The sequence below is a fragment of the Haematobia irritans genome, chromosome 2, assembly GCF_050003625.1.
Source record: "Haematobia irritans isolate KBUSLIRL chromosome 2, ASM5000362v1, whole genome shotgun sequence".
NCBI lineage: Eukaryota > Metazoa > Arthropoda > Insecta > Diptera > Muscidae > Haematobia > Haematobia irritans.
The window spans coordinates 225,160,922-225,181,925 of NC_134398.1; the positions used below are offsets into that span (position 1 = coordinate 225,160,922).

The following is a 21,004-nucleotide window of genomic DNA, read 5'->3' on the forward strand; positions in this document are numbered from 1 at the left end:
ATGTTATTTTTGGACGGGGAACATGTAACAGAGTATAGGATTTGTGTCGAAAATCCTATACTCAGTTTTGTAAATGTTTGACAATTTTAAATTTGAGTAGTCCCGGGTCTAGCAAGCATTTTGACAACTTTTTTCCCAGTGCTATATATTCTACACGGATGAAAAAGACTGTTTTTCATATGTTTGGCTATAAACATTATATGTTTGGAACACAAATTTTTAAACACAATATTTTTGAGTGCAAGCATATAATGTATAATGTTCATAAACTAGCATAACATGTTTGGGACATATATGTTAATATGTTAGAACATATTATGTTTGGGACATAAAATGTTTGTAAATATAATATGCTTGGATGCAAACATATATTAATTTAGAAATAGCCTATAAACATATATGTGTTTAGTAGCTTGGAGCGCTATTTAACAGGGAGCGATATTGAATTAAGTTGGTGGTTGTTGCTTGTTATTACAAAATTAACATTTTATTTTCCCTTGGGCAATTGATCAGCTACTTCTTTGATCCTTACAAACTGTGTGGTCCGCTGTTCGAATCCCCGTCCGGCAAAAGGTAAAATTAAAATAAAAAAAATCATACAATTGAATAATTTCTTCTACAATGTTTGTATTACAGAAAAAGGTGCTAAGAACTAAAAAATCTCGTGGAAGTGAGAAAGATGTGGGGGAATATACAATTGGGCAGAAACAAAATTTTTAGCATTCAGGTCGAAAACCTATGTTGTTAGCACCTATATTACCTGTTTATTTTCATAATTCGTTATGATTGTAAATATATAAATAAATAAATAAAATTTTGAGCACAATATTGTTTGGGAGAATTTTTTTTAAGCATATAATATTTTTGGGTGCAAAATGCTTCCAAAGATATTATATGTTCACATAATAACATATTGTTTTTTGGAAGACAACATTATTGAATTTGGATGCAAAAATACAAAATGTTTGGAACTTAGACTACCCAAACATATATTGTTTAGACCAATATGCTTTCAAACATATTATATATTGGTAGAGATCAAACATATAAATGTTTGGGCAATACCCAAAAATGTATATGCTTGAAGCAAAATATGTTTGGGAGTATATGTTACAGAAGCGATTTTTTGTGAGGGTGTACCTTCCTAAATATGTCTTGGGGCACATTGAACCTTGTTAGTGGGATCTTCTAGTCATTCTCCACAAATAGGGTACGATGAGTAAAATGAAGAAAAAAATACCCTAATCACTGATCGCGTATATCGTGAAGTATTCCATATTCAGAGGTGGGTACCATTATTTGTAGAGAGAATTGTAATTTCCTAACACCAACAGGTTATATCAGCACCAGAGCAGTTTCAAATTCCGGGACTATAATGCAACTCTTGTTATTGGGCTAAATGTAGAATCGAACAACACTCATTGTTCAGAAAGATCGCCATCAGTGATATCAATGAACTGCATGGTCAATATAAACTTGACGTATTTCTTTCAATTTTGCATTTAAAAAACCTGAACACCCCTCATTTTGAAGGTGTGTGTGTAGAATGTTGCTCCTATTTTGATTTTGGAATTCACTCTTCAGTTGTCAAAATGCCGTCCAAACAAGAAGAGCAGCGTATTAAAATTTTGCTCGCGCATCGCGAAAATCCGAGCTACTCGCACACAAAGCTGGCAAAATCGCTAAAAGTTGCCAAATCAACCGTTACAAATGTAATTAAAGTGTTTGGGGAATGTTTGTCGGAGGCCAGGAAGTCTGGATCGGGGGAAATCGAAAACCGGAAGCCGCTGAGACGATAAAGATAGTTGCCGGTAGTTTCAAGCGAAACCCTAACCTCTCTCTCCGAGATGCCGCAAATAAGCTGGGTGTATCGTCTACAACCGTGCATAGAGCCAAAAAACGAGCTGGACTATCGACTTACAAGAAGGTAGTGACCCCAAATCGCGATGATAAACAAAATACGACGGCCAAAGCGCGATCCCGGAGGCTGTACACGACGATGCTGACGAAGTTTGACTGCGTGGTAATGGACGACGAAACCTACGTCAAAGCCGACTACAAGCAGCTTCCGTGACAGGAGTTTTATACGGCAAAAGGAAGGGTAACAGATATTTTCAAGCACATAAAACTGTCAAAGTTCGCAAAGAAATATCTGGTTTGGCAAGCCATCTGTACCTGTGGCTTGAAAAGCAGCATTTTCATAGCTTCCGGGACTGTCAACCAAGAAATTTATGTGAAAGAGTGTTTGAATAAACGTCAGCTGCCTTTCCTGAAGAAACACGGTTGTTCCGTACTGTTTTGGCCGGATTTGGCATCTTGCCATTACGGTAAAAAGGCCATGGAGTGGTACGCCGCCAACAACGTGCCGGTGGTTCCCAAGGACAAGAACCCTCCCAACACGCCAGGGCTCCGCCCTATTGAGAAATACTGGGCTATTGTCAAGCGGAACCTAAAGAAGACAAAAAAACTGCTAAGGACGAGCAGCAGTTCAAGGCAAACTGGCTTTCTGCGGCGAAGAAGGTGGACAAGGTGGCTGTACAAAATCTGATGGTAGGTGTCAAGCGTGAGACCCGGCAATTCGGATTTGGAAAAGCGAAAGCCTAACTGAATATTTTTCCTGAATTTTATACTAATTGAACTTGAAAAAGAAATTTAATTTGATTTTTTAAATAAACGATTTCACCGATTTACACGCGTTTTCCCTTGACCAAATTTTGACCGTATCACCCTTTATTAAATGCCGATTCTTTCATTAAAAAATTCGTCTTACTTGGGGTGGGTACTATTTTCGGGTTTCTGTAAAAAATGTTGTTAAAAATGTAAAAATATATTTGCAATTACATCTTATAAAATTAATTATTTCAGAAAAGTTATTGTGGGGGAAAAAAAGCTTTTCGACTCGAAAACATCGAATAATGTTTTAGGGGCTCGTTACAGATCTAATGTACTTAAATCTCTTTTATTTAAACACAATGATCTACATAAAAATATGTCTAAAAACGTTCCTTCAATTACTCCTCCATTAAGTCATCCATTGCTATCTACAAGTTTTACAAAATTATTTTTCTTTAAAAATAAGCTGCCTATTATTTACCATAAAAATGCGAATCATCTCGCATTTCCTAAGATCACCAAGCCAATGAACTTATGAACCAAATGGTGAACAAAACAAAATATATTTGATACATGTCCAGGTACATGCGATGTCTTGTGGCATGGTGACTGGCTAGCTGAGCTGAGCGATAAGATTCATCTCAATTATGTACTAACATTTTTACGCTGATCTTTTATTTTTCTCTTTAGTCTATCCCAGAAAAAAATGTACTTGGCTTGCATGCTCGACAACAATACCGGGCGCGACTGAAAAAAATGGTGTGATGAGATGACCCATTGTTGTTGGTATAAATAACAGTATGGATCACGCGACAAGGTAGTAACATGTCTATATCAATTAATTGATAATATATAATATTGTATTGTATATGGTCCATGAATGGTCCATGCATAATTATTATACATAGAAGTATAAAATTCACGGTGCTATAAGTATTTTTTTCTTGAGAACATTTTTATTGAATGTGTAGCTTATATTTAGGAAGAATAATAATATGGGGATAAAAAGAATATACAATTAAATATGGGTGTGATATATATGACTGATCGAAGTAATGCCAAAACATTCAGCTATAAATACCTTATATTAGATATGTAATATCAGGTATTAAACGGGCGTGCGGCAAGAATTTTCGTAAAAGCTGGGTTTAAAGTTTTCTATGCACCTCTAGCGAAAATTTCGTTTACGCCTCAATAACGCAGTTTCTCCATGTATTGCTTACGCCCGGTGGTATGCACCTCTAACGAAATTTCCAGTATCCATAAGAATTACATAGCTATATTTGCTGAGGAATATTCGGTGAGGCGTTGTTATCGACTGTTTACATTTTGCTCCCATAAGAAATACGTGACAAACTGTGTTATTGGTACGCAATAGGAAATGTATGACAAATATGGAAATGTATCGCAAGAACTGCATAATGTTAGCACAATATAAACAGTCAATAATGACGTGTCATGAAGTTTCATTTCTTTGCTAAAGCCCGGTATGCTACCATTAAAGGCCGCTAACGAAATTTCCGCTCTTATCGATTGTTTACATAAAAAATGTATGGCAGAACTGTATTATTGGCATGTTACAAGAATTCTCGCAAGAAATGCATATCGTTTTTAGCAAAGGCCATAGATCAAAGACAATAAACTTTAGAAGATGGGAAATTGGCTTGCTTCATACCAAATGTTGCATTGACGGCGCTAGGTCCATACATGTTTGTATTTTTTTATTTGTATTTTTTTAAATGAAAACTTAATTTTTTGAATTGAACAATTAAAAATTAGATTTCCCCGTTTGTTCCAAGATATTTCCAACTCTTAATTTCTTTTTATTTGCATTTTAATGTGTCGAACCAAACACGTAAATGACAAGTAGGGACCTAGCACTGTCAATGGTTTGATGTTCTCAGCAGCCAATTTCCCATCTTATAAAGTCTATTGTCTTTGTCATAGATTTAGAAAGATGTGAATTGGGCTTGTTGTTATTCTTTTTCTCGAGAAACCAGAGATTAGTACCATACATGTTCCATGAGAAGTTGCAACTTTTTTCGTTTTCTCTTTTCATTTTGCATACGTAACAAAATTTAATTTCTTTATTTAACAATTTTTTAACCTTTAAAATCTCTTCAAGAAATATTTTATTAATAATTTAGTGCAATGGACACAAAAATTTGCGAAAACTTTTAAGAAAATAGCAAAATAAAAATTGTCGACATCAAACCAGTAAGATCGGTGCGCTTTTCCTACAAGTATGATACTATTCATTGGTTTCTGATACTAACACAATCATGCCTTATTTCGCATCTTCCTAAAACTAGCACAAAACCAAAGACAATAGAGAGGAGAAGATGGGAGATTGGCTGCTGAGAACATCAAACCATTTACGGTGCTAGGTCCATACTTTTCGTTTATCGAACCAAACGCGTATACGACAAGTATTGACATAGCATTAAAATGCAAATAAAAAGAAATTAAGTGCAGGAAATAAATTTCCATAAACGACAAAATGTAATTTTTTGTTGTTGCCTAACATTTAACATTGTTTGATTAAGAAAATTAAGTTTTTCATTTAAAAAATAAAAAAAACAAATAAAGAATTACAAACATGTCTGGAACTAGCACCGTCAATGCAACATTTGGTGTGCCGTAGGCCAATTTCCCATCTTCTAAAGTGTATTGTCTTTGCACAAAACCTAATTTTTTTATCAAATTAAGGTTGTATATGAGCAAAGCATATATGTTTGTTGATTGCATTTATGAGTTTTTAAGAATATTTGAGAAAACGAGATTTCACTTACCAGTTGCTATTCTTGGAAATATATAATTTTTTTTAAATTACCGTATTCCCAATAAGCAAATTATTAGATATTATAGGCAAAGGTCCTTGGAACCAGATTTAATGTTCTACATAAATAAAATTTTTTGGTTCTAGAAATTCATCAGTGTGGTAAAATTTGAAGACTTTAAAAAAACTCGAAATGTTTTGTGACTGGACCAAAGACAATATACTTTAGAAGATGGGAAATTGGCTGCTGAGAACATCAAACCATTGACGGTACTAGGTCCCTACTTGTCGTTTACGTGTTTGGTTCGACACATTAAAATGCAAATAAAAAGAAATTAAGAGTTGGAAATATCTTGAAACAAACGGGAAAACATAATTTTTAATCTATTGCTCAAAGTTTAACATTGTTCAGTTCAAAAAATTATGTTTTCATTTAAAAAATGCAAATAAAAAACAAAAATACAAACATGTATGGACCTAGCGCCGTCAATGCAACATTTGGTATGACGCAAGCCAATTTCCCATCTTCTATTGTCTTTGAATTTAATGCTGTTATTTATGTAAATATTTTCTGTATAAACAAATGTGTATTTTTCTTTAGATCTCCCTGGGAGAAAATAATACATTAATACGCACAGCTTAATCAAAGGAAAAATAACATATTAACCTGAAATGATAACACCAAATGGTAGACGACACTCGTCAATGCCACTTTCTCAGATCAGAAAATGAACGTCTTGAACTTGAATGGCTTTTTCCAAAACGCAATATTAAATTATCTCTTACGACATGGAAATTGTGACGGAGTAGTACCTTTTGATTTTTGATAACATTTCCACTGACGACTATATTCCATACGTTAAAGCGGAATGTTTATGAAACAATTCCACTCCTACAAAATAGTGAATTTTATATGTTAAAGAAACTTAAAAAATATGCATCATGTGCTTACTAGACAGCTATCGACGTCTCAATAATACAAGTAGTTAGTTAGTTGAATCTTTATTATTTATAAATTCATCTATATAATTCAATGTTTAAAAAATTTGATTGATATAATAATTAAATAAAGATTTTACGGCTATGACTTAACGTCGTCAGCCTGAGTACTTGTAATGTGTAATGTGTTAATTAAAGAACATATTATTCAAAAACTCTCTGATAATCAAGTCACGGTATCGTAAAGCTGCTTTAAGATATCCAATAAGATTTCTCCAGTCTTCCACTTCTCTTCCATCTAGTATACTTATGATAGTATCCCCATTTAAGAGGTTCCTCCTAAAGTAGAGCACTCTAATCTCACTTAAAATGGGACAGACACCAAGAAAATGTTGCAGTGTTTCCTTCCGATTGATATTGCATAATGCGCACTGGTCGTTGCCATTTGGATTGGGGATGTACGGATTTGCGTTAAGAAGTATTAGATCACATCTGACCTTAATTATCCATGAAATGTCGTCTACGGTGTAACTTCCCCAAAAAAATTGATTCTGGAGTAATCTAGGTATCAATCATGGTGCTTTGTTGCGCTCTTTTATTGACATACTTCTGTTTTTCAAAATCATATGTTCTACCGGGTTTGCCATTGTAGTATTCCAAGAATTCAAATTCATATTCTCGTTGATTAGGGGAATATAAAGCTGATCAATGATAGTATTTATTTGATTTGCCCAAAATAAATTCTTTTGTATTACTTTCCTTGTTAACTGGTGGGGTAATCGTTCTGCCGTGTATTTGAATTTCGTTCTCATAATATATTTGAGATGCATTTGCATCATAATTAGGGGCAGAGTCCGGCAATCGTAGTAATTTCTTTATAAAGAATCGCTGTAGTCTAATCATAATAACTGAAACCCCAGACTTGTGCACCATAAGATTGAATCGATCTACATACTGCTTTGAATAGATTCCATTTTTGTTCTAGCGATATGCTCGATTTCCCAAGAAAATTTTTCCATGTCATGTATATTGCATTTTTTGCTTGTAGGTTTATGGCTTCGATATAAGTAGTTATATTCTGACACTATTTCAATTGGTTGGTTGTTTAGAGTCTACTTTTCTTGACTCGATAATCGGCTACCGTTTCTGAAAACCATTATTTTCGACTTAGACAAATTTACAACTAAATTCCACTTATTGCAATAGCTTTCCAAGTTATTTATCATTGATTGGAGAACATCCTTATCCTCTACCAATATTACAATATCGTCTGCATAAAGCAATATTTTAACTCTAATTTCGTCAATGGCTACACCACCTACAAGGATATCATGTAAATCATTTATGTATAGAGCAAACAATAAAGACGATAGTATGCAACCTTGCTTTACTCCGCTATTCGTATTAAAATACTCCGAAAGTTCATCTCCCGTCCAAACAGCTGATTCTGTTTTTTGATATACACTCTCAAGAATTTTTACAATTTTATACGAAATTCCTAGCTCATACAGCTTGTATATCATAAGATTTCTTGACACAGTATCAAAGGCCGCCTTGAAATCTACAAAAAAGCATATATCGTCGCAAGATTATAAATGTTGTCAATGGTTGAATATTTTTGTCTGAAGCCAGCTTGGTATTCAATAAGTACTCTCCTCTCTTCTGCCCATGAACACAAACGATCATTCAAGATTCCCATGAATATCTTCGCTATAGAGTTCATAAATGATATTCCTCTGTAATGAGATGCCTCGTTCATATTTCCCTTTTTATGTATGGGAAAAATAATCGTTTTAACAAATGCTTTATCTGTGCTCCTACATTTTTCCAATTAGCCTGTATTTATGTTTAACATAAACTGAAATATTATTTAGAAAATTCCAATTGATTACCATAATACACCAAAAAAAATGGTTCGTGTACACAGCCGAAAACATTTTAAAACAAAAATAATGGTGGAAAAATGAAAGCAGACACTGCTTGTCAAAATAGCAAACACATGTTTTAATTTATCAGAACATAAATGCAAGAGCTATATAAGTCTTATTTTCGACTTTAACGGCTAAATTCGAACTTTGTACCATCCTTATAGTTATCTACTGCGTTGGTATTTTGGCGACGAAAACTGGCTTATTTCATGTTTTCAATCAATAAAGGCCGATACTACGTTCGCGTTTCATGCGTGAATCCAAAAAATCTTCACGGGCACTTTTCTTTATTATGTTGTGCTTTGAACCATTCCCTTCATGTTATGTTAGGTTTTGTTAGGAATAGCGGTTCTCTTATTTTGCACTTTTAATTTTGGTTTCCACTAGTGAAACATGAGCCACCGTGATGCAATGGTTAGCATGCCCGCCTTGCATACACAGGGTCGTGGGTTCGAACCCAGTGTCGACCAAAACGGCAAAATGTTTTTCAGCAGTGGATTATCCCACCTTAGTAATGCTGGTGACATTTCAGAGTGTTTCAAAGCTTTCACTGCAATGTGGAACGCCGTTCGGACTCGGCTATAAAAAGGAGGTCCCTTGTCATTGAGCTTAACATAGAATCGGGCAGCACTCAGCGATAAGAGAGAAGTTCACCACTGTGGTATCACAATGGATGTTTTCATCCATGTTTATAATTTTTAATTTAGAGTTTTGTAGCGAAATCCGAATATAGAAAAATTATTACTGAATAGTCTGAGTGAGCCATGTGTTTTTATAAGAGGATATGAAAACAATCGATAAGATGTTCTAACGAAGATTATGCACAGAAAAAATATCACCAAAATTTTTAATTTAATCTTAAAAAATATTCAATTAAAAATTTAATTGGTTCAACAAATTTTTTGATCGAAAGAAAAAGCAATCACAAAAATTAATTGTACCAATTAATTTTTTAGTTGACTTTGGCGATTGATACTACACACAAAAAATTTTCACGAAAATTTTTCCAATTAAAATCTTAATTGAGTTTTAAAAAATTTTCAATTAAAAAATTAATTGATTCAACAAATTTTTTAATTGAAACAAAAATCAATCACTCAAATTAATAGTATCAATTAATTTTTTAATTGGTTGTCAATTAATTTTTTAATTGATACTATCATTTTTGTGATTGAAGACATTTCAATTAAAAAATTAATTGGATCAATTAATTTCGTGATTGAATCAGAAAAAATTTTATGTGTATGAGAACGTTAAGAGAGCGAAAGCGATAAGTCAAAGTTTATACAAGGTGATAATAAATAAATATTTAAAAATAAAAAACAACTTTAATAGGCAGTGACTATTTTCTGTGTGGGTAGCAAACTCGTACAATTTCATGCCGGGCTTAAGCCCAGAATGCTCTTCTAACAAAAAATCCGTTCATATAACGTATTTGTCATTAGAAACAACCATACATTGAGTTTTAGCTTGGGATAGATTTAAGTGAATGTATCTGGTCGAAAATACCGTTCGTTTGAATTTCTTAACTCGTATGAAGCTTACTTCATGCCCAGTTTCTGTATATCGTACGATAGCTTTTTTTTGTATTTCAAACAAAACATTTTTTTTGGTTCCACTACATCGTATACAATATATGGCAAGAAAAAAAAGGAATAACATTGTTAAAATTTGAATGAATTCTCAAGCCAAAAAATTGAAAATACTCATTTTTGATCATTATTGTATTCATATACAAACGAAACAAACTTTCAAAAATACAGAAAACCAAATTGATTCAAAATCGAGTGCCTATCGTCTGGGTTTTCGTTCCGTAAATTCGGGAAATTCAGTACAATATTTTCGCAGTTATTCCAGTAGATTATTTGGCGGTAAATTTTTTTGTGGACCAAGTCTCTAAGTATTAGTTAATATCAGTTGTTTCCTTCGAACCAAATATACAATACCCGTTTTAAATTACAATATATTAACTTTTTTTTTGTAATAAATCACATTTTCTGTAAGTAAAAGCTATATCAAATGAAGAATTCTTAATAGATATTATTTCATATTAACAACTACTTTGCCCCGCAAGTGACCATTTTTAACCCTTTGAAAAGCCTCGGGCATTTGTGCGAAATTGTAGCTCTTCTCAATTAAAGGTAAAATCTGAAAATATGATAGATTTTATAAATGGAACAAGGGATAAGCAATCCTGTAGACCTACCTTTTTGCGTTCTACCATTTGCTTCAGAAATTCTATACCCTGTGGTGCTGGTGTGAAAAATCCCCATTTGATAGGACCTTTTTGCTCGCTAAAGGATTTTATATTTGTCTCCACTAGACTACCAACATTTTTCAAAAGTCCCAAGGCCATACCAGAATTGTCAATGTTTTTTAATACTGGCGATGAAAATGTCACATACTGATTATATTTGAAGTTGAGAATTTCAGCACCTTTTGGTCCTTGACCACTGCAGTCAAGAACTACATCATAAGGGGCATATGATCTTAAAGACTCAACTTCTACGGGGTTATTATAATCCACTGCAACATCGGCTCCCTGATTTTGTACCAATTCTCTTGCATCTTCGCTACAAGTTGATACAATTTGAAAACCTTTGGCTTTGAGCATTTGTATGGCAAGAGAACCGACACCACCAGAGCCCCCCAAGACTAAAATACGACGATTTAAACCATTACGGCCACCACTTGATGACAGGGAACCACAAATACCTCCTACGTTTGCAGTTAAATATAAACCGGACCAAGCCGTTAATCCTGCATATAAAACAGAAGCTGCTTCTTCGTCATTGAGATTGCTTGGCGCAGATGAAAGCTGTAAAAATGACACATTTTAATGTTAATTTACATAATAGTTTAATTAGAAATTGTCCTACACAATACTGTGGAACCGTTACATATTCGGCATGTGCTCCTTGGGGTGATTGTACGGGAACAACGCCCCATACTCGTTGGCCCAGAGATAAATCGGAAACCTTCATGCCCTTTTGTATTAGAACTCCACAAAATTCTCGTCCCAATGTAAGCGGGAATTCTATGGATTGTCCTTGGCAGCGCATTAGTTTCAACAAAGTTGCTCCATACCCGCCTACAATTGTATCGATTATAGAAAGATGTCTGTCATAAAATTAAGGAAAACATCTACCTAGCATAGCAACATCAATGGGATTAACAGTAGTGCTTGAAATCTTTACCAAACATTGATCGGATTGTTTTATTTGAGGCATTTTCATTTTATTCGACATCTGAAGCTCATCAATTTCACCATAACTGTGAATTTGCCAGCCCTTCATTTTCAAAGGGCTGGACTTTTGATTAATTTCGATTACATCTTTTGCAGGAGGTGATTCGAAGGCAACATTGGTGGCCTGCACTAGATGCCGAACCGCAATTTGATGATTTCTCAGTCGGGTAGTAATTGACTTAAACATATTTCTCGTAATACCTAGCGATGTTATTATTGTTTTTGAACAGCTGGTTTTTGACGCACATGAAAAGATGCCATATCAACAGAACAAGATATGGCCCATGGCAAGTACGTTAAGGTGGGTATTAAGTTCGGTCTTAAGGCCGGTACTCTGTTCGGTTTTCGCGTTGAAACTCCATACAAAACCAAAAAATGCGAAAAATTTGCGAAATTTTTTCCATTTGTGATACTTTGTTTTTTTCGTGTTGAAAAACTGACGTTTATAGCACGGCGCCATTTGCAATGTGAATTAAGAAATAATTTATTTATTAAAAACTATTTGTGCGGGTTTATAAATCAAACACGGACCATATTTTTGTTCCGAAACTATACAAAGGATCAAAGGAATAGCAGATCAATTGCCCAACGAAAAATAAAATGTTATTTTGTAAAAACAAGCAACAACCACCAACTTAATCCAATATCGCTCCCTGTAAAATAGCGCTCCAAGCTACCTAAAAAAACGCCGCTTTCTATGTGCGAAATAATGGTTTCCATAAAAATTTTTCGCAAGAATGAACATAGTACCGGCCTTTAGGTCAGAGATCTCTGACTCAGAGATCTCTACTCGAGTATTAAGAAAACAAGAGAACGAAACTGTCAAGCGAAACTGCGATCTCTGACTCAGAGATCTCTACTCGAGTATTAAGAAAACAAGAGAACGAAACTGTCAAGCGAAACTGCGACAGTAGGTGGCAGTCATGAGGAAATTTATCAAATGTCATGCAGTATTTGTCGGCACTTCTCTCAAATATCATACAGTTTGTGTCGGCGTCACCCAGTTCAGTTCTCAGCCGGCCTTATGAAACGTAAGCAAAATAGGGGGAGCAACTGCAGTTTATGGTAGAGTAGGGCGATCCCGGTTCACTAAAGTGATTGGTCTTTTCAGATCCGCTCCTAAAAAGGAACTAGTTTCATCATTTAGTTCCACAGTTCCTTTTGGATCCGGATAAGGATGTGCTGAAAAAAATCCCATATATTGACATTTTCTTTTAGCTCCATAAGAAAATAAAACGCATGAACACTAAATGTAAGTAAAACATAAAAGTTCACAAGAATTTAATCAAATTTCTTGAACATTAATTTGTATAATAAAGATTTTGGGACTAAAATTCTGTAGAAAAATTTTCAGAGATCAATACTAATACAAAGATCTACATTTATTTTAGAAATATCGTGTTTAAATTTTTTCATAGATAAAATCAAAAGTTACTATGTACAAAATTATTTTGCCGACATTATAACAAAAGAGGTCGCCTTTTGTTTACGATATGTTTCTATTGCGTAAAATATTCTTCCGCATTGTACAGATTTTGCTGATTTACATAATTTTTGCAAAGCATGTTGGTATTGATATTTAGGTTGGAACAGTTTCGATATCTTCATTAAGGATCTGGCAACTTCAATTTAAGTGAGAGAGAAAGAGCGAAAGAAATGGAATGAGTACACAACGAAATGAATATAAGGAACTGAGGAGCTGAAAGTGTAAAGATATCGGATCCAGTTCATTTAGTTCCAGCAACGGAATAGTTCCAAAGAGCTAGTTCGCTCCGGAGCTACCCAACTCTAGTTTATGGGCCCCTCACCGAATTACTTAAAATTAATATATGTTGTCATTCGGTGAGCTGATTCCAACAAAGTGACCCATACCCGGGGGAAGTACCCGGGTCTTGAGATATAGCCCTCCAAAGGGTCAATAAAAACTTGATATATCTCTTTTGTTTTTTGTCCAATCTAGACAAATTTGTTATCATATGAAAGCTTATTCAATGCACTTTTATTCGCCAAAATATGTTTTTAATATTTAATTTATTTTGGGAGATATAAATAAAAAAAGAAAATTTTTACCCTATTTTTTTTTTGTTATTTTCATTATATCTCAAAAAGACTTCGATTATACCCTACATTTTTTTATACATAGCTTCTGGCCTTTCGATTGATGTACTACATGTCTTTATAGGTCCATTTTTAGCAAAGTTATTGAGCTTTTATTCTGAGTAGAAAAAAATTGTTTTATTACTCACCGAATGCCACAACATATATTAATTTTAAGCAATTCGGTGAGAGCCCCTAAACTGCAGTTGAGCCAAATAGGGTTTAGAACCTAGTTTGTAGTAACAAATGTTCTTTTATATAAATCTTTTCATTCGATTAATTTTTTTGCAGACAATTTGAAATTATAACTGTCAATGCCTTAATAAAGAACTTATCAAAACAGCGCTTCGACCGCAACGTCGGTTATACCAAAGCTGCGGGCATTGTGCGACATCTATACGGTTGATATTTTTTGTTTTTGTAGAAGAGAAATTTTGGTCCTCTTGTTTTCTTAATACTCTCTGTGGATATATATTTTGAATAGCTTATAAAAATGTTGCATCGAATACTAAAAAAACATGCCTATTATGTATATAGAATTTAATACATTTTTATAAAATTTCTTTCTGTTATAACTAAAAACATTATTTTATGTTTTCAAATTAGTCCCATAAATAGCAATAGAATCTTCGGAAAACTCGCTTTTGTTGTATATATTTTTTGAAATAGGATTTTGTAACATGATAGTGACATGATTGTGAGCACCACACAAGACCATATTTTTGTCCATATTTTTGAAGAGCGTCCAAATATTTTTATTTTTCATATCTCTTATCCGTATCCCAAATGTAAAAAAATGACTTGTGATCATCATTATTGATTACGAGAAAAACCGTACACCATGAGCCACCACATTATTTTTCTCTTTAATTTTTTGTTGTTGATAATTTACTACCAAAGATCAAGTTTAAATATTAATTGCGATACCACATAAACAAGGACATATTTGAAATTTCATATTTTTAATACCATAAATTTGCTATAAATACGATAAAGTTATTATATTTAAGGGGGAGTAAAATACAATATATTACAAATGTATTTTTTCGTTTACATGTTAAGAACATAAAAAGCAAATTAAGCTTTTAAAACAACACGTTTGGGAGGGTAGGGGAAAAACTAAACAAGAAAACAAAAAGAGGACAAAGAATACAATATCACATAAAGATTAATTTCAAATACGACCACTATGATTTTGCTGTGTTAAATTAGAGTCTGAAGCGAAACGGCAATCTCTCCTTCCATCGTCACTATCTGTATACGAGCCAGCCGATCGGCAAACCCTTAAAAATTTTTAGTAAATTAAATTTAGAAAATGATATCGAAGGCATTTGATACCTACCTTTGTTGATTATTATTTAGCATCACATTTCGTTCCTGTTGTATATTAATCGGTATAGGTTGTGAATTTAAATGGGTAGATAATTGTAGGTTTGCTGTAGTTAAGGGATAATTATTAATTTTGTTAAGATGATGATCGGGATAAATTGTCAATGGGGGTGGTGGTTGCATATGATTCATGTCCACCGATGAATGTGATTTAGATAATGAATATTCGTCACCATTCTTAATAGAATGTTTGCAGTTTTCATTTATTTGGCGGCCATCAATTTCGTTGGCAATCTCCGTTATCTCAAAACGTTTATGTGGTAAAGTTTTTCGCAAATGTGAATGTATTTCACGTTTATTCTGTTCGATCCCAGAAAAAATATCGAAAATATGCAATAAATTTTCAATGGTACAACGAATATCACAGCGTCTACCGGTGATATCATAGTTTAGTTGAGCTATATTCAAATTTAATAGACTGATAGCATATTTTACAGCTTTCGAGGGAATGGAAGAACGGCTGTACAATGGATACCTGTAAAAGAATGAACAAAATGAAATTCACTATCGTATTGTAGATATATTTAATACTACTTACTCTCTTAAATCATATGGAGGAAGATCCCTTAAAATATCCTTAATGCGGGTATGGGAACCTTCATGAATAATTGGATTTCTACAAATAGAAAAATGAAAATTATATGCCGTGTTTTGCAATTCTTAAACCGTAGTATGTAATGCTGAGAGTCAAAGGGTTACCTAGAAGTTAAAGAAAAAGTAAAAACAAGGCAGTTCTTATTGTATAATTGAGGTATCTTAATCGCGGAATGTTCTATAATTTGCTTTAAAACATTTCGTAACAAAGATAAACGGGCGATCACTTTGACTTTTATTTTTCCAATAAATGAGAGCAATTCGATATTTTGTCATAGAATTAAGTTTGTATGTAGTTTCTCTGCAGTTAAAATTAGGAGCTATGATGATAACTTTTGATTTGTCTCCTTCAGTCTCGAATTTTTTTCCATGAAGTCAAATTTAGTGGAATCGAAAAAATCTATATTATTCAAAGAATACCTACCTTAAAGGATGATTTATTATCACTGATATCATTTGAACCAAATGACCAACATATCCCAAAGATGCACTTATGGCCATTGGTGTTATATTATCCGATATATAAACACTATTGGGATTATTTGATCCATAGACATAGCCCTCAATAGAGGGAAATCGTACACCACATATCGTATAGAGACCACAATTTTCCGAAATCGGATAGATTTCTTTTAATTCTAAACACAACGTCGATTTACGCCGATCAACCTGTTGTGTAATGGAACGCTTCATTTGTCTTCGCTCCAATTGACCCACATATATATCTTCCAATTTTGCCTTGCCATCGTTAAGCTCACATTTTCTGTCTTCTAGCCATAGTTCTAATTCTTGTCTGGATGCAGCCGCTGCTGTTAATTGCTGACGTAGTAGGGTTATACGTTTGGAAAATGTTTCTTGGGCACTTTTTAAAAGTCTTTGTCTACATTTTAAGGATTCTAGTTCTTGTTGTAGCTTTTGAGCTCGCAACAATTGATGAGGGTCAATGCTTTGTTGTTCTGCTAATAAAAGACTTAAAGTACGTCCCATGGAATGGTATTGAGAGGCAGTCGATGACGATGTCGATGAACTAATAGAAGTCGTTCGTGGTTTACGTAATAATTGCTCTTTGGTTATGCATCTTAGACTCATTCGTTTAATTTCAGCCGTCAATTCCACGCTTTCCCTTTGCGTTTGCAGCCGCTGTCTTTGCAGCTGTTGTAGTCTTAGTAGCTTTGCCAAATCATAGCTGGCTCGCACTTCGGTGCGTACACAGTTCAACTGGGCATAACGAGTGCGAGACATCCGGAGTAAGTCCCTTTGCCAATCTACAGCTACCGGGCTTGAGCTACGGCTAACATGTGGTGAATTTATGGTAAATTCGTCAGGTGTGGGTATACTGCATTTTGGCACACTGGCCGAATAGCGTTCGTAGTTAAGGGCTAGCTGTTCCCTTAGGTTTTCTGTGGTAAAATTGTCGGGCGAAGCAAAGAGTTCGTCATTCATTTGGAAAATTAAAGTGTTCTTGCCACATTTTGCTTCGCTGTTCTGGGAAAGGGGAATGAGACCGGAAAAGAAAACACCCCAACTGAAAAGTAATTTATCTGGTGGAATATTTGGTCTCCTCAATTTGGCAAATTCAAGCGATAAGGCACTGTGGAATGTAGAAAATTTTATATTGTAGTAAGACCTCAATGTGTTCTTGAAAAATCTAACCTGAGGGGCTCCTTTTTATCAAGACTTGGTGTGTCCTTGGAACATTCCTCTACACACTCACTTTCAGTTTTTTTAATCCACAGCCAGACTTTAATGCAAACGCAGTTAGCGTTAGATTTGATCATCGATGGACATTGAATCTCCGCCCATTTCAAGGGTAAATACATACGTAAAGGTATTTTTTCACTTTTATAAAATGGTTCATTCTCTGGATGATCGTGCAAAGTGTAATACACTAAAGTCTCGGGACAGCCGCTACAGTGCAATGCTGGTGATGGCGGAGAGCAGCAACAACTGAAATTGCTCGGTACTTCAATATTTACGCCTTCTATTGCTTGCAGATTCCTCAGACGCAATTGCTGTGTGCACAAAGGCAACCATTCGCGACATCTGGGCCTAATATTCATTGTGTTTTCTTGAGTTATCCTACCAGATTTTCTGCCACTGCTGGTTTTTAACTTTTATATCCTCAGCGAGCATTGTTTTTTGCGACTCGTTGAAATATTTTTTTGTTTTAGCTTTTCTTCCAATGTTAAATATTTGACAGTTTTGATGGAGTAAAATGTCAAAAAAATTGCACAATATTGCCGGATAGCCAAATGAGAAATTTTAGGTTTGCCATATTGATACAAGATCAGCTGATGCTACTCATGATAAAATAAGCAAGTAGCGACCACAAGTCCTAGTATATGAGCATTACATGACTCTACCAACAACACCAGTGCTGCCGCTAGTGAAAAATTGAGTGAAGTAGATTTTGGAAAAAAGTGGAGTAGATTGAATAAAATTGAAGTAGCATACATTTTTGAAAACAAAACAATAGAATTCATGTTATTATACCCTCCACCATAGGATGGGGGTATATTAACTTTGTCATTCCGTTTGTGACACATCGAAATATTGCTCTCAGACCCCATAAAGTATATATATTCTGGGTGAAATTCTGAGTCGATCTGAGCATGTCCGTCCGTCCGTGCGTGCGTCTGTTGAAATCACGCTAACTTCCGAACGAAAGACTTGAAACTTGGCACAAGTAGTTGTTATTGATGTAGGTCGGATGGTATTGCAAATGGGCCACAAATTTGGTACATGGTTTCAGCATATGATCTCTAACAATCATGCAAAAATTGGTCCACATCGGTCCATAATTATATATAGCCCCCATATAAACTGATCCCCCGATTTGGCTTGCGGAGCCTCTAAGAGAACCAAATTTCATCCGATCCGGCTGAAATTTGGTACATGGTGTAAGTATATGGTCTCTAAATGCAAAAATTGGTCCACATCGGTTAATAATTCAATGATTAAAACCGCTATGTTCATCGTAAAAAAAAATAAAAAAATTAAAAATTTTAAGCAGAACAAAAAGTGAAGCAGATTTTTGGAAGAAGGAGTGACGAAGTAAATTTTGTGAAAATGAAGCAAAATACTTCGATTGAAGTAGTAGCGGCAGCACTGAACAACACACATTGCCGTGGAACTTGAAGAAAAAAAGGAAGACACCTTTTCGTATACAATAAATACAAGCACTGCAGAAATGCTTATCTTCAGCATGCTTTTAAATAAATTTTAACATAAATTCCAGATACATTTTTATACCCTTCACCACTACTGTGGTACAGGGTATAATAAGTTTGTGCATTTGTATGTAACGCCAAGAAGGAGTAATCATAGACCAACCTTTTAGTATACGGATCGGCTTAGAATTAAATTCTGAGTCGATTTAGCGATGTCCGTCTGTCTGTCTGTCCGTCTGTCTGTCTGTCTGTCTGTTGATGTATTTTTGTGTGCAAAGTACAGCTCGCAGTTTTAGTCCGATTGTCCTAAAATTTGGTATAGGGTCCTGTTTCGGCTCAAAGACGATCCCTATTGATTTTGGAAAAAATCGGTTCAGATTTAGATATAGCTGCCATATATATTTTTCACCGATCTGGTCATAATTGGCGTGTATATCAACCGATCTTCCTCAAATTCCGTACATCCGAATATTTTATGGGTCTCGAAAAACTTGCAAAATATCAGCCAAATCGGTTCAGATTTAGATATAGCTCCCATATATAGCTTTCGTCCGATTTACACTCATTTGCCCACAGAGGCCAATTTTTAACTCCGATTTAGTTGAAATTTTGTACAGGGAGTAGAGTTAGCATTGTAACTATGCGTGCCAAATTTGGTTGAAATCGGTTCAGATTTGGATATATCTCCCATATCCCTGCCAGCATTTCAAAGTTCCATTTCAACCTCATCGTTACCACAGACTCGTAAATGTCACTTCAACCATCATGAAAAGGTACATCAAAAAGTACATGCAAGTAATTTGCCATCCCTACTGTTAAAAAAGCCATTTTTTTTTTGTGAAACGCCAAGCGCTACCAGCTTGTTATATTTTAATTAAATAAAAACGAAAATAAAGTTCTGAAAACATAGATTATACGCTTAAAATTGTGAAAGGTATATTGGTGAACAATTTGGTGATTTTCCAAATGGAATAAAGTGATTGTTTTTCAGATATTTTACAGACACGCTGCCTCCATGGAATAAAAACACTGTTTGATAGACGCAGCAACATGTAACTCGCTACTTGTAACTCAACATCATCATTAATGCCAAAAATTATGTTAAATGTATTGTGATAGTGGTATAAATGTTATATTTTTAAGAATTTGTAAATGTTTAATCAAATTAATAAATATCTAAACAAACGTGTTTTACTCGACCACAATGATTCTTTTACAACTATCTTAAAATGCACTTTTTCTGATTGTTTGGAGGGTTCCTTATTGGCGTCGTTCTAAATTGATTATAAAGGCACCTAATAATTGCACTCATTCGAAACATTTTTGTAGTAACTTGGCGTGGTACAACTTCTCAATAGTGACGGCGCTTTTCCGACGAGTTTTTGATGTCGTATATGATTGTTTTCGACGTAGTGGGGATTCTCAAAAGAGTCCCCAAATTCAAAAAATGTTGGCAGGGATATAGCTTTCGCCCGATTTACACTCATATGACCACAGAGGCCAATTTTTAACTCCGATTTAGTTGAAATTTTCCACAGGGAGTACAATTATCATTGTAGCTATGCGTGCCAAATTTGGGTGAAATCGGTTCAGATTTGGATATATCTCCCATATATAGCTTTCGCCCGATTTACACTCATATGACCACAGAGGCCAATTTTTTGCTCCGATTTAGTTGAAATTTTGCACAGGGAGTAGAATTAGCATTGTAGCTATGCGTACCAAATTTGGTTGAATGCGGTTCAGATTTAGATATAGCTCCCATATATATATTTTTCTGAATTCGACAAAAATGGTCAAAATACCAACATTTTCCTTGTAAAATCGCCACTGCTTAGTCGAAAAGTTGTAAAAATGACTCTAATTTTCCTAAACTTCTAATACATATATCTCGAGCGATAAATCATAAATATACTTTTGCGAAGTTTCCTTAAAATTGCTTCAGATTTAAATGTTTCCCATATTTTTTTACTAACATTGTGTTCCGCCCTTGTGCATTAGCCGACTTAAATTTTGATTCTAAAGATTTTGTAGAAGTTTATCAAATTCTTCCAAATCGAGTGATATTTAAATGTATGTATTTGGGACAAACCTTTATATATAGCACCCAACACATTTGACGGATGTGATATGGTATCGAAAATTTAGATCTACAAAGTGGTGCAGGGTATAATATAGTCGGCACCGCCCGACTTTAGACTTTCCTTACTTGTTATATTTTGACAATTTTTGACTTTCCAAATGGAAT

General features: G+C 34.4%; 2 protein-coding genes and 2 long non-coding RNA genes across 4 annotated transcripts; 1 reads left to right on the forward strand and 3 right to left on the reverse strand.

Annotated features, from left to right (window-relative positions):
- Nucleotides 1-2,806: 2,806 nt before the first annotated feature.
- LOC142225347 (uncharacterized) lies at nucleotides 2,807-3,347 on the reverse strand. The gene is made up of 2 exons (XR_012719234.1): nucleotides 3,095-3,347; nucleotides 2,807-3,041 (listed from the first exon to the last, which is right to left on the reverse strand). It is a non-coding gene; the product is annotated as an uncharacterized LOC142225347 (long non-coding RNA).
- Nucleotides 3,348-10,204: 6,857 nt separating this feature from the next.
- LOC142227224 (NAD(P)H oxidoreductase RTN4IP1, mitochondrial) lies at nucleotides 10,205-11,735 on the reverse strand. Its single transcript, XM_075297649.1, has 4 exons — nucleotides 11,408-11,735; nucleotides 11,139-11,350; nucleotides 10,466-11,077; nucleotides 10,205-10,407 (listed from the first exon to the last, which is right to left on the reverse strand). The coding sequence occupies exons 1-4, from the start codon at nucleotides 11,691-11,693 to the stop codon at nucleotides 10,300-10,302; spliced, it is 1,218 nt and encodes a 405-aa protein (XP_075153764.1). The 5' UTR covers nucleotides 11,694-11,735; the 3' UTR covers nucleotides 10,205-10,299.
- A 2,813-nt stretch (nucleotides 11,736-14,548) lies between these two features.
- Uvrag (UV-resistance associated gene) lies at nucleotides 14,549-17,802 on the reverse strand. Its single transcript, XM_075297648.1, has 5 exons — nucleotides 17,240-17,802; nucleotides 16,011-17,177; nucleotides 15,531-15,608; nucleotides 14,946-15,467; nucleotides 14,549-14,886 (listed from the first exon to the last, which is right to left on the reverse strand). The coding sequence occupies exons 1-5, from the start codon at nucleotides 17,644-17,646 to the stop codon at nucleotides 14,778-14,780; spliced, it is 2,283 nt and encodes a 760-aa protein (XP_075153763.1). The 5' UTR covers nucleotides 17,647-17,802; the 3' UTR covers nucleotides 14,549-14,777.
- Nucleotides 17,803-19,452: 1,650 nt separating this feature from the next.
- Nucleotides 19,453-19,945, forward strand: LOC142227225 (uncharacterized). The gene is made up of 2 exons (XR_012719805.1): nucleotides 19,453-19,690; nucleotides 19,748-19,945. It is a non-coding gene; the product is annotated as an uncharacterized LOC142227225 (long non-coding RNA).
- Nucleotides 19,946-21,004: the final 1,059 nt, after the last annotated feature.

Excerpts from the sequence above, each read along its gene's own strand:
- LOC142227224 (XM_075297649.1), bottom strand. The coding sequence starts at position 11,693 with ATGTTTAAGTCAATTACTACCCGACTGAGAAATCATCAAATTGCGGTT. Across the intron at positions 11,078-11,138 it reads TAACGGTTCCACAGTATTGT|CTTTCATCTGCGCCAAGCAA; the intron begins GTAGGACAATTT and ends TCATTTTTACAG. Across the intron at positions 10,408-10,465 it reads AAATGGTAGAACGCAAAAAG|ATTTTACCTTTAATTGAGAA; the intron begins GTAGGTCTACAG and ends TCATATTTTCAG.
- Uvrag (XM_075297648.1), bottom strand. The coding sequence starts at position 17,646 with ATGAATATTAGGCCCAGATGTCGCGAATGGTTGCCTTTGTGCACACAG. Across the intron at positions 15,609-16,010 it reads ATAATAAATCATCCTTTAAG|AAATCCAATTATTCATGAAG; the intron begins GTAGGTATTCTT and ends TTCTATTTGTAG. Across the intron at positions 14,887-14,945 it reads CTAAATAATAATCAACAAAG|GGTTTGCCGATCGGCTGGCT; the intron begins GTAGGTATCAAA and ends AAAATTTTTAAG.